Below are 13541 nucleotides of genomic sequence, written 5' to 3'. Positions count from 1 at the left end.
TGACGGGATCCATGTTTGGGTCTAAGATGTGTCCACACCTGGTGCTGACAGTAGGATTTTTTTTTTGTCATCATCTCTTTTACTGACTGCAGAAGGAAGATTTAGAAAATGATTTGCAATACTTACAAAGGAAAATAAATATCAGCATTTGTTGTTTGCACATTAATTCTCCAAATTAGATATTCTGCTGTACAAGAACGTACGCCCACTGGGAGAAATATCAGTAAAGTGTTGACTGTTACAGAGATGTCTAAAACAAAGTGAGGGAAGACAATGACAGCGAGGAGAGAGATACACCCTTCAAAAGTGGTTTCAACACGATGTCAGTATGATGAATGGAAAATACTGGTGAGAGCTCAGCAGAGAAATCGTCAATTGATGGCAGAGAAAGACAGTCGGATATTAAAATTGTGGATGAACTTCAGTGTCAGTGGCTTGCACAGATTGTGACAAGTCTGAAGAGTCAAGTGACACAAAATATCATAAGTTATTTATTTGTCAGTAACAATAACTTATTAAATGCATATATAAGGAAGAAAATTATAGCACAAGACACAAAAGTCCTGGAATATGGCCACTATGGTTCTCTATTTCCATCTACATTACCTCTCTTTCTATTCTCATTGCAGGCCTATTACCATTTCAGGAGCTGCATTTGTTTCCCCTGATGGGTTTGGCACCTCATTCTGCATTTTTAAAATCAATCTGATGATATTGTTCCATCAGTCAGGAAGCATATTACACCTTCCCCGTCTCCTCTTCTCCCTGTCTCTCGCATCCTTGCTACAGTTTTCCTACTTTCTTTTTCTCTTTTTGTCAGCTCAAGATGAGGACCAACACTAACTTTATGAGTCATTAAATTATTCTTTCTGTAATTCCTCTGACAGCTCAAAACAGCTTAAATAATGCTTTTCTGGTGGTGGTGGTCATTATGCAACAAGTGAAACGCTGATATTTTGATTACTGTTCCTTAACTTGAGTAATATATGACATACTGAACACAATGATGCTGATATATAGTTAGTATAGTTAAAGTATAGTTAAGCCAGAGATTTCTGAGTTTATTAAGATTCATATAGGTCTGAGTGCATCAATACTTCTGAGTTCAGACCAAAACTTCAGTAATGACACCAAACGCTTCATCAAATTTTTGCTCTTGGCCATATACGTTGCCTGAATCTAAATCATAATCCAAATACTTCAGTTTAAGGTAAAACTAATTAGTTGAGTCAAATTTCTTTGACAGCTATGTGTGTTAAAACGCCTTCTGGGATGTTTCGTACGTTCTCTGAATAAAAAAAAGAGTTTGTGGTTTATGTATTTATATTCAATGATCAGTAGTCACTGAAGAAGACAATAAGCATTCAATTATTGGTTAGCAATGGTTCTAACAGAATAAATGACAGATTTAAATAAATGATTTATTCTGACAGAATAAATAATGAACATGGCTCCCCATGTAAAAATGTTTCATAAAGAAAAAACAACAAGCAAGCATTGCGTTGTGTTATGGTGGTGTTATGGCTTCCCTGTGTAAAGATACCCTGTTAACGGGTCCGTTTTGAACGTTTTAAGACAAAATACCCCAAAATACGTCCATTTCGGCGTTTGTACGTCTTTAGAAGACAGAAAATCCCCTGCTAATGTATGAATGCGAACGAAGAACTTGGCGTTCTTGTTCAATCCATGTTCCAAAGGAAGTAGCAGTAGTGTCTACAAGGGAACGCTTTATTTGTGAAACTCTCGCGAGAGTTGTACGATTTGCGTTCGGGTTGAAATCATCTCTCTCGCGAGATCTTTCGCGGGTCTGGGGTTCTCTTCAGGATGAAATCGTGCATTGGGCTGTCACACTCCCACTCTACCACTTGCAAAGAATGACCAATGAAAATCGTCGATGTAAAGACGCATGCCAGTTCTGTCCAATCAGCTCACACGTTCTTCAAAAACGTCATGCTAAGGAAGTGCAGACGTGCCGAAGCATTGGCGTGTGGGCCCTAGTCAGCTATACCGGGCTCTAACGCAAATAAACTGTACGAAAACAACAGTTGACAGTCTTTCATATTACATGTAGATAACGGACAGTTAGACAGCCTGCGGCGTGACAATGGGAGCGAACAACAGTACCCGCCGTGTGTCCTTTGAGTCAGACGAGAACGAGAATATAACGGTGGTGAAGGGCATACGGGTAAGTGCAAGTACACAAACCTGCACAGTGTTTGACTACACAGGTGTCTTATGAGAGCAGTTCGCGTTAGTACAGTTATGTCACATTATTACGCTTTATCATAAATGCTATGCTACGAAGAGTGCTAACGTTAGCTCTGTAGCGTGTTTAAAATCAGCTAGCTAAGTTGTTGCTGCAAGCAGACTCTTGGCAGTCTGACTTCCATTCATTGTGAAAACTACACAGTCGCTAAAACCATTATAATGAATATATATGTAATTTAGCAACATATAGTCAATAGCCAGCGGCTATGAGATACAGATACAGTAAATTTATGAATGTCCTTGTGGGAATGTTGACGTTGACGTCATCAGCCTCGTGTTCAGCTGTCAATGTCTGAATGAAACTGACTCAAACTGCACAGGTGGATGCATTCTTAGTTATAGATGATGTTATCCTTTGCGAGTTTAAAGGTGGATACATGTACATGGTGTAATGGAATGACTGTCAGCTTCTGTCCCCAAGGTGGGAGCTGTCACAGGTTCCTATATGCCACAGTCAGCTGATGTTAAATATAGAGTGAGAGGCTTTAGTCGATTGGATAAGACTTTAGTTGGCATGACTCTGTCTATTATTACTCAGTTGGCAAGCTAAACTAGCGAGGCTAATGCCACTGCCTTTCTGGCTGCATGCAAACAAAGCTTTGTGCTCTCTAGTTAGGGACGGGTAAAGAGAACTGGTACTAAACTTGCACCTTGCTGAATGGTCAGTGCTGAAATATTGATAAGCCGGACAAACAGTACAGCTCTGGTATTTTGTTACATAAACAGCTGACAGGGCAAAATGCATGAAATATTTAAAAAGTCTAACATAATAATAACAACCTGTTATCTGAACTGAAGGCCTTAAATTGTATTCTGTGTGATTTGCAGATTTTAAAAATTAATGTGGAACCAATAACCACTAATACAAACTGTTCAGCCTGGTCAGAACTTATCAGAACCCACCCAAGTAGTTTGTTCCACCTTCAAGTGTAGGACAGTATGTCCTACATTATGCAATTTGTATTGGCAGATTTCATTAATTAAGAGATTAATATTACTTTCTATTATTATAACATTGACACAGAGACTATCTGATGTACTTTTCCACCTGAGTGTATGTGAAATAGGTCTTAAATTATACTCAATATGGTCTTAAAATATATTAAATATTAAATTTAAACACTGTATTTGGACACATCTGTCCCTGAAGATAAAACTTAAGGCTGGTGATGACAGGATAATTGGTCCAAAGTTACAGAAATCAAGCGACAGTGGTTTTGCATTTACTTCTTGTGTATGAGAAATAATAACTTATTTTTGTGAAACTACTTCTTTCACTCCATCTCTGAAAGTTTTCTTCCTTCTCTCCTTTGCAGCTCTCTGAGAATGTCATCAACCGCATGAGGGAGCCTGCAGCTCCTCCTAAACTTGCTCCAAGCCGTGCTCCCACTCCGCCCCCTCCCACGGCACCTACCCTCACTCCTTCTTCTCTCCTGCGGCCAGTACCTCCCCCCTTTGACCCGATCACCTCATTGCCTCCTCCTCCTCCTGTTGTAGAACCTGTTGCCCCTCCAGCTCCTCCTCCACCAGCTCCATCTGCCACAGAGACTGTGGCTGCACCTCCACCACCTCCTCCTCAACCTCCTACAGAACAGGTAGCAGCACCCACCATCATTGACATGGTGCTCCCACCCTCATCGCCCCCAGCTTCTCCTAATGTTGTCGCTGCTCCTGCTTTTGAGCCTGTGGCAGCACCTCCTCCTCCTCCTCCCCCTGCTCCTGCTGCTGATGAGCCGGTAATTTTGCCTACACCTCTCCCTCCTCCTCCTGCTCCCATTGCTCCTCTCATTCCTGCTCCCTGCCCTGCTCCAACTGTGGTTGAAGAGATCACTCCGCTTGCTCCTCCTCCCCTCATAATTGAACCATCTCCTCCTCCCATAAATCAATCCCTTGCTTCTGCTCCTCCAGTAATTGAACCCATTGCTTCTCCATCTGTGCCCGAACCCATGCCACCTCCTCCTGCCAAGATCGAACCCATCATTGCTCCCCCTCTTCCCGAATCGGAACCACTTGCTTCCCCTCCTGCTCCTGTTATCGAGTCTGTTGCCATCCTGCCACCAGCCCTGCATCCTCCAGGGGACACTTTGTCCTCACAGCCTGCTGAGCCATTTGCTGCACCTCCCCTGCCTGAGTTTATTGCTCCTTGTGAACCAGTTGCACCTCCTCCTCAGCCCCTGGCAGAGCCAGTATCCCCTGCTCCTGTCCCTGAGCCAGTGATAGTCCCTGAACCAGTGGTTGTCCCCGAGCCAGTTGTAGTCCCCGAGCCAGTGGTAGTCCCTGAGCCAGCAGTGGTGCCTGAGTCGAGTTCAGTCCCACCACCTCCTGCTGCACCAGTCGGTGAGTTTTATTCTAATGTACTGAAAATCAGTACTTTTAATACATTTCACAAACTAATGCTGACGGAAGCAGTTATAGCATTGGAGAAATGCATAAGATTTATTGCCTTATAACACGTGTTGTTCAGTAATATGGTATTGATTGAGACTGTATAATATTTTGGTGGTCAAGGGTAGCTTAATCAATGTTACCAAGGTCCCTCTGTGTATGTAATATGGATGATGGAGTACTTGTGTGAGATTTCACTAAATGCTTTTACCGTGTGTGACCAGAAGCATTTTTTGGCTGTCGGTGCGGCTGTCCGAGTGGAATTTCCTTATTGGCTGTTGAGCTTTCAAAATAAATTGGCTTAAACTGTTTCTCTGCCAGGGTGGGGGACACTGCCTACTTACCTGTGCGTGAGGGTAGGAGGGGACAGAGAAGGCAAAGGGCTTCAGAATAAAATTAGCAGGTGGTGAAAATAAATTAAGTTATGACTACATCTGTCGAGTTAGGATGTTATAGAGTGTGCACAGGAAAAATAGTGCCCTGGACCTGATTCAGCTCACAATCTGCAGTGATATTTTTGGTGTGTGTTGTAGCTATTTTTTCCACTCTCCACTAATGATCAGGCAAGTAAACATGTCAGTATTCTACTATGAACAATATGCATTTTTTAGTATGCATGATATAAGTGCACTGATATTGATAAATGATGAAATATGCATCCTATTCTTTCCAACTCTTTCTGCTGTTTTTTACTTTAAATTCCCCCAATTTTTTCCCCTAATATGATAAAATATCAAAATCAGCCCATCCACTATATTTCTTAGAAATAGTGTCACTGCTGTTTATGGTTGCATTTTTTAATTACAGACTTACTCCACATATTCATCAGAGAGCAAGAGAGAATCTCTAGATAGAGGTGGTTACACGCACTGTGTGGCAGCAGCTCACAGTGTAGGCTACGTGGTCTGTGAATTGAATAATTGTGAAGATTAAATTGATTGATTTAAGTCCAAGAAAAACTAGAGATATCTGCGGGTAGAAACAAATCAAAGAGCACTGGGTTAACAGATTATAAGAAAAGTTCCAATTTAAATATGTTTTGAACATATTGTCCTTACAACTGCTTTTATAACCTAACTCAACATACTATAGCTTAACTTTGTCACATGATATGTTACTTCAGTACACTTGGGACAACTTCATAAAATCGAAAATGAGCATTTAGCCTCGTGTCCAGGAATTTACACTGTAGGTGCTTCCTCTGACTAACCCTGTAACAAACTTGCCACACACAGTCCAGCCATGTACTTGGCTTTGACCTCTTTTTTGTTACATAGCAGGCAGGTGGACAAACTTGTGCCTTGTTTCTACTAACAATAAACAGGAGTGAATGCTCATTTCTAAAAAAAAACAAACTGAAGAAATGAATTGTTCTTGGTAATGGCTCATTTTATCCTGAAATGTATGGGGCGTTTCTTTAGTAGCGTGGTTAATTAGAAGGCAAAGGTTATGAGGGAATGAACTGTCCGAGGATTTATTTTAAGTCCGGCTGCATTGAATTTTAATTATGTTTATTGTGTGGGTGTTTACTTTGAGCCACCTTAAGCTCTTTGTCTCCAACTTTTCTTGCAATTTGTAATTAGTCTTCATTTTTAAAAATGGGCCTCACAGTAGCCTCGGTCATATTATGATTCATTGCCATTCCCTTACTGTTAATGAAATGATTAATTCTTTCTTGTAATATTGTTAATAAATTGATGCTGTAATTAGTGGGGCTCCATTTTGCCTCTGTCACTGTGGAGCTCAAGCTGTCATGATTACCCTTCTCCTTCCTGCAGTTTGTGAGAGCACTCAAAATTAGTGAGGCTAAACTCAGCAGTAGTTTTAAGTTTGTGATCTATCTGGGTACATATTTTTGTTCTTCTTTTTCTCACTCTTTTATAATTACCTCTTCATTAAAGCCGCTATCATCAATACTTTCATAATAACAATGGATCATATGACAACTTAGCTCAGCTTGAAAGAGCTTTAGAGCATCATTCAACTCATTGTTTAGTTTTCTAGACTGTTTTTACCAGCTGTGTACAAGTTGTCTCTAAAGTTACGGTGTAAAGAGGACACTAAAGCAGAGGTTCTCAAACGTCTTACTCAGAGGGCTGCGTCTGATTTTTATCCAAGGTCAGAGGTCCGAAAACATTCAATCAGCTCACATACTGTATAATTTTGAAGCAACATACGTACATACAAGTTCAAGAGAGTCAAGAGTGTCAAAATTCATTAGCGCTCAGCAGGAGAAAAGGTGATTCAGGAGCTGATAGCAAATTCTCAGGTGTGCATGAACAACACACAACACTCTGTCTAGCAGCAATAGGGAAAAAATAAGCCGCATTAAATCCACATTGAGTGGGGGACTAGATTGCCGTGAATGATTTCCTGTTATGCTTTATTCAGTGTTACTAACAATTTATTGATCAATAGAAAATTTATTTCACAGTAGGAAACATCAACTCAACACCGAAATGTTTTTCATAGCAGGAGGTATGGAATTGACTTGCCGTTTGGCCCGCATGTGGACATTGGTCCAGACTTTGAGAACCCCTGCAGTTATTTTACAACTAAATCAGCTACTAAAATTGGTGGCACCATGATTACTTGGGGTATTCCCATGACTAGTTTGGGCGTGAAGTCATAACTGGGGCAAGTGGCCAACATTCAAAGATGGAGTTCCATCATCATGGTTATTGCACGCATTAGCTTTCTGGCTGGCAGGAGCCGCTTGGCATTGTAGCCAATTTTAGTCAGCTAGATTGATATTGAAATATCAAATCAATAAATTAGGTCTTGAATGGACTTCCATGTTGCAAAACGGCTGCAACTAATGAAAAAAAAATGATGTTGTGAAGCAGAAAAAAAATTGTGTTTTACCATTAGTAGGCATCAAACTGGCATTTTATGATTTACATCAACCCTAAGGACATGTGTAGCTATTTAGTTGTTACTTAGAGTTATGTTGTAACATATCTCAGTGGTGCAACAACTTTCATCAATGCATAATTTATGGTATAAATAGTCTCAGATTGAACTTAGACACAGCTGATGCAACAGGTTGCTGGTCTGCTGCTGCTGTTTTGGTTCATTCTCACTGCCTTCATCAGTGTCACATTTGGCTGCAGCAGGCATCTCTTTTCAGCAAACACAACTCTCATAATTCATTGCATGCTACCTATCCAGCACCAAACAGTGGTGAACATAGTGGAGCATTTAGCCCCCAAAGATCCAGATATTTCCCTCAAGATTTGTTGGAGACCAAAAATGAGCCTTAAAGGAGAGGTGACACGATGTCCGTCTCCAAACAGATGCTCATTTTGCTCTGGATCTTATGGATGTGTGAGCACCTGTATGCTAACACATTCATCTAAAGTGATGATAGGTCTATTTTGGTTTCAGCTTGTTTCCTTTGCTACCTATCACACCTTGATAAGTTTAAGTCTCGTTATAAAAACAATCTCTGTAATCCTTATTGAGAAGTGCAAAGTAGATTTGACAAAGTGAATCCTGTCACCGTAGCTAATAAAGTGTCAAACGACACTGATATTGCAGCGTTAATTGAGTTTAATTGTTTCAGGTACAAAATAGGCATGTAAAGAGTCAAGCAAGTGAACAAACTCGCTTATGTTTTAAGTCTTACTGTGTCTTAAGTGTGGGGGCACTGTGCACGTCCGTTATTTCTTGACATCTCCGGCAGAGGACATTTGAATGTTACCTGTTCATTACAAAATACAGAATGGGGCGTGGGTGGTGGTTCTTTAGAGGGTGGCATCCAGGGTGTGGGCAGGCTTTCCCATCCTTGACTGTGCTCAATCAGTAAGGTAATTAAAAAAGGCCAACTTATGCCACGCCACACTGACTCCAGTGATTAAAACGACACCTCCGCAGTTTCACACAACAAACCACCAGGCCTCATTAAGGAAAATAGGTGGTCGGCGACAGTGTGTGTATGTGTGTTACATTTTTATTTGGCCATAGGACTTCTGCGATACGACACAGAATTTTGTCGGAGCCACCTGCCTCTTTTGTTTGAGCACATAAGTAACACAATTGGACAATTAATAGAATTATTTCATGTGTATTTCACAAAAACGCTTCTTTCATCTGTTGTTCCATTAGCTCCAAGGCAACGTTCACAACAAAGTTTCATTTTTCTCCATGTTGAATAAAGTTATTCCTCCATTGTTTGCGCTAATTAATTTTCATATTAAAAGATAGAAGTACATACAACAATATCTCAGTTTTGCAACAGGTGTGGAGTGTAGTTGTTAAGAGAAACTGCCATATGCTTTCACAGCACAGCACAGTGTCATTGAAAGATGTGAGATCTGCTGCTCTTTTTCCTCTGGGTAACTTTGGTACTTTTCAACCTGTTTGCAGTTTTGTCATGGTAGAGGTGTAACGATTAGTCGATCAATAAAATAAAAATTAGTTGCTAATTGTTTCATGAATTTTGCAAGCAAAAATATTAAACACTTGACGATTCCAGCTTCTTAAATGTAAGGGGTTGCTGCTTTGCTTTGTCATTTTTGGGTTTTGGACTGTTGGTTGAACAAAAGACGCAATTTGAAGAAATCACTTTAGGCTCTGGGAAAGTGGGAAAAACTATAAAACTGTCTTTACCCAAATCACACACATTTAAGCTATCCTATGTGTTCTCCTAATATTTTTTCATTTTCATTCATTGAGCCTCCCCTGTAACAGTTTGGAGCTCCCCTGAGGAGGCCCGTCTCTCAGTTTAAAAACCTCTTGACTAAACCATTAATCAGTTAATCTGTCAAAATAATCAGCAGACTGATCGATAATAGTGAAAATTGTTAGTTGCAGCCCTCCTGCCAGACTCCTGTAAAGCAATGGCCCTTATATTTGCTGCGTCACACAACAATAATGTTGCTTGACATTTACTGTGGTATTTTGTATATACTCCCCTTGCAAGGTCACCCCATGGGTTAATATGTACCAAGCTCACCAAGGAGAGGGGAAAAAAAACGATGATTGATCAAGCATGCTCTCTTTGAGGACCCAAAAAAGAGAAAGGTACAATGAATGTGAATGTGAATCTCGTTAAAAAGTTGCAAAGTTCAGCCCAATCCTGAAAGGGTACGACCTTAATGAGGCGGACATTGATTATGTGTGTCCACGAGAGTCGGGTATCGAGTGAGGCTCTCAGCAGGTCAGCTGTCTCTAAATCATCGTCTGAGTCAGTATGTGTGCTGATTACACCATAGTCAAGGTTGAACCTCCTACACCTTCTCCAGTGTGCTATAAATATTCATATGCCAGAGCCCACACACTGCGCTGGACTAATAGCCTGCTTAAAGATGTCTCCCAGGTGTAGCAGAGAGAATGGGGAAAATGGGAGAGACAAGGGAAAACAATAGGAGAAATGTGGGTGACCTTGTGTGTGTATGCGCAAAACTTGTGAAATGTTTCACTCTGCTTTTGAAACTGACTTTTCTCGTTATCTTGTAAAAACATGAAGGGATCAGTTAGGCCCTATTTCATAACATGATATTAAATTAACAGGAAAGAGTGTGAATAAAAGAGAAAATCAGAAATGGCACCTGCCTGCCAGGACTGGAAGCCTGCTCGTGGCGGTTTTCTTTCTCTTTTTTCCTTTCCTATTTTGAACATAGTAAAAGGTGCGCGGCGACTTGACTAAGCGCAAGCGAGAAACGTGAGGAAGTGGTAATGTTACAGATTATGCCCTCCACGCGGGTCCCGGGGTTAATGAAACTTCTGATGAGAAACGCAATTTGCCTTCGTCTATTATCTCCACTGCCAATAGCCTGTGCTCCACCGCCTCTCCTCCTCCTCTATGGGTTTTTCCACAGGGTTTAGTGATTGGTGGAAAAGGAAAGGAGGGGGACACGTCTAAAAAGATGATGAGTTTTTAATCTTTTTAACATTTACATGTCCTACTCAGGATTGACACAAGCTCTGTCGATCTGGAATTGTCTCTGACCCTAACCAGCCTCCCTCAAGGACCCCAGACAGTGTTTATCATATCAGAACCTGTTCTCGGCCTGACCCTGCGGGCCCGCTAGCTATCTGAAGCCTCTCTCTGCAGGGCTGGGGAGGATGTGGTGATAAATGCGGAGTTGCTTAGGCTTGCCTGAACTTAGAGGACTTTTAAAATTTTACTTTTCATTGTGCACTGCTGGAGGGTGTATATTTTCAACGTATGTGTGAGATATTTTAGAGGCTGGTTCATACAGAAATGCCAGTGTTACCTGATGGGAGAAGTTCATAATGACACAGCTTAACCATTGATTTCTAGTGCCAAATGACTTAGATGTAAAAAAACAAATCTGATTTGTCTGCAATCTGAACAAAGCCTGTGAGAGTCATCTACAAATACCAAGTCATGGATGGTTTAAATTTGTTGTTGTCGCCTCACAGTATGGCGATAAACTGCCACGGCGTTATTTTTGTAGACAGAGGACAGCCGTAGTATATGATCTGATGTCTTCATATTGATGTAAAATAGCATTATTACTTGGTTATTTGACAATGCCCTTATGTAAAAGTCAGGATTTTAGCCTTACAGGTTGTCTTTCTGTCATAGTTCTTAACAGAGTTGTAATTAGACTCTCCTCTGCAGTGAGATCAATGGCGCTTCTGAGTGCTGTCAGACATGATGGATATTATTTTCTCACGCTCTGGACAGTAGGTGACAGCAGCCTCTGTCTTTGAGGATACACTATGCAGCGGAAGTTGTCAACTGTCAATCACCGCCTCTGTTTGCTCGAGTGTTTCTTCTGAAGCCCTGTCATACTGAACCTCCCTCTACCTGCTGCTTATTCATTCTCTTTACTCCACCAAACAGTTGTCACACTGTGAGTTCTTGTTATGTGTCGCTCGCTGCAGAGAAGAAAAGGCTACAGAGGTTGGAAATCAGAGGAAGGATTAAGTTGACTGTATTTTGGTTTTGTGTGTTTGAGGAGGGATGTCACTCGAGAGCAAATCATTAACAGCGTGGCTGTGACAAAGCTGCTGAGGTTGAAGAAGACTGAAATGACAGAAGTTCGAAGGAGAAAAACTTGATAATGAGACAAACATTTTATGTATCCATGAGACCAGTTGTACTAACTGTAGCCATATCTTAGTAGCTAGTGTCCATAAATTCAACAGTGTCACTAACTTCTATGCGTCCCTGAGATGTTTAACAATTTATTTTGAATTGTATGTATTTAATTAATTACATTTCAAGTGGATCTTTTATATCATTCTTAACAAAGAGTAGAAAACATCAAAGGCACTGAGGTCCAGGCCACTACAAGCAGCAGTCAGTTCTATCCCCTGAAACAAAACTGTTTTCTTGCTACTACCACTGTGGGAGAAAATACCAATTTTAAGCCAAGAAAATTTGAAGCCCTTATTTTCATTCAGTTTGCAGTTTGTCATTCTGTCTTTCTGTCCACAAGGTGTCTCAAAAGCTTTTCAGATAAATTTGTAAGACAACTTATGAACAGGCTTTGAGCCAAGTAACATTTGAAACATTTAATTAGACATGATGTTGATGTGGCGTTTGGGCTTATTCAATATATCAAAATATTGAAGCTAAAGTAGATGCATTTGATTCCAAATCCCAAAGCTGCCTAATCAAAATTTACATGATTTTTTTTTTTGTATTTTTTTTTTAGAATTTCTGTGGGACTGGCACTAAGAGAAAGTTTTTATTGTAGAGTTGTCATAATAAAAGAATTTTGAACTTTGTTACAATACTGATATTAAATTCAATACTCTATCTCTTTCAATATCATGGCAAAAACAAAAAAGTCCTAGGCACACAAATAGGATAATTACACAGTATTGGTACACACACTGAGTCACTGAACACTGATTGGTTTAGCTATACTGCAAGCCTAATCTGTGGCAGGACAATAAAGACTGAACTGAACTAAGGTTTTGAATGAGCACTAAGACGTTCTGTTAGCCGTGACCAGGAGCTCTAGGTTGCTCTGTTGGTCAGTCGACAAAAAATCTCAACAATTTGGCTGCCGCAGTTTTCGCCCTAGGAGGCTGAAATTTGGCATTAAGGTCATGTGTGTGTTTGTGTACATGCCAATGGATGAGAGCAAACCATCCAGGTACTTTGCTCCTGCGTCATGGCCCCACTCCTTTTTGGGTGAAAACATCCTCTCTAATTTGATTGACAGTCGGTACAAAAAAATTCAAGAAACAAAGGTCCCTTGAGAGTCCCTCCATCAAAGTGGACGAACCTGACCATAACGTCCAAATCGATTCACAGACTTGCACAAGATTTTGTGGAAAGAATGGACCGCAAAGGACAGCTGAGTAACTGTTCATGCCAACTGACATAAAGAGGGCGTGGCAGCTGGAGTGACCAGTGTTGGAGGCCAGTGACTGTTATGGGAGACATCACTGCTCTCAGAAGAGAGTTACTGTTTCAATCATGCAAGTTAGCCCCTTTTCAGTTTCTGAAATTCACTGAAATCAAAGGACAGGAGTGAGATGTGAAACTGCACCACATCTTGGACTTCAACAGGGACAGATAAAATCATGACTATAATAAACCCTAAGCACCACACTTCTGTAACTAAACATGATGCTGGAGCACAGGGCAGTTTGCTTTAAGAATCTTTTTCCTTGCCTGTATTTGTTTAACTGTAGGTGCAAGACGATAAGAAAGAAATGGCTTTGCACATTTTAGGACTTAAGGTATTGATAATCTGATTTAGCTAGAATTGGTTTTTCTTTTTTTTGTGTGTGTGTGTGTGTGTCTCCACTGGCCTGCTGTTACCACATCTTACCAGGTAATAATAGACTCTGACAATAGGGATTATCCCATCTAACTAATGCAGCGGGAGAGTAATCTTGACACACTCAGACACTCCCCCCATCACTGCAGTGTCGCAGCACACCGCATGGCACTT

General features: G+C 40.8%; 1 protein-coding gene across 1 annotated transcript in view; it reads left to right on the top strand.

The window, feature by feature from the left end:
- Positions 1 to 1935: 1935 nt before the first annotated feature.
- The window catches only part of chchd3a (coiled-coil-helix-coiled-coil-helix domain containing 3a), a 90309-nt gene continuing 78703 nt past the window's right edge, over positions 1936 to 13541 (top strand). The window contains exons 1-3 of the mRNA XM_084710855.1: positions 1936 to 2185; positions 3585 to 4481; positions 4551 to 4605. Of these exons, the coding sequence (XP_084566981.1) occupies positions 2105 to 2185; positions 3585 to 4481; positions 4551 to 4605 (1033 nt within the window). The 5' untranslated portion in view covers positions 1936 to 2104. The remainder of the gene's footprint in view (positions 2186 to 3584; positions 4482 to 4550; positions 4606 to 13541) is intronic.

This window comes from Lutjanus erythropterus, chromosome 22 (assembly GCF_056507025.1).
Source record: "Lutjanus erythropterus isolate fLutEry1 chromosome 22, fLutEry1.hap2, whole genome shotgun sequence".
NCBI lineage: Eukaryota > Metazoa > Chordata > Actinopteri > Lutjaniformes > Lutjanidae > Lutjanus > Lutjanus erythropterus.
The sequence above is the reverse complement of the archived record's forward strand: the minus strand, read 5'-3'. Positions and strand labels throughout refer to the sequence as shown.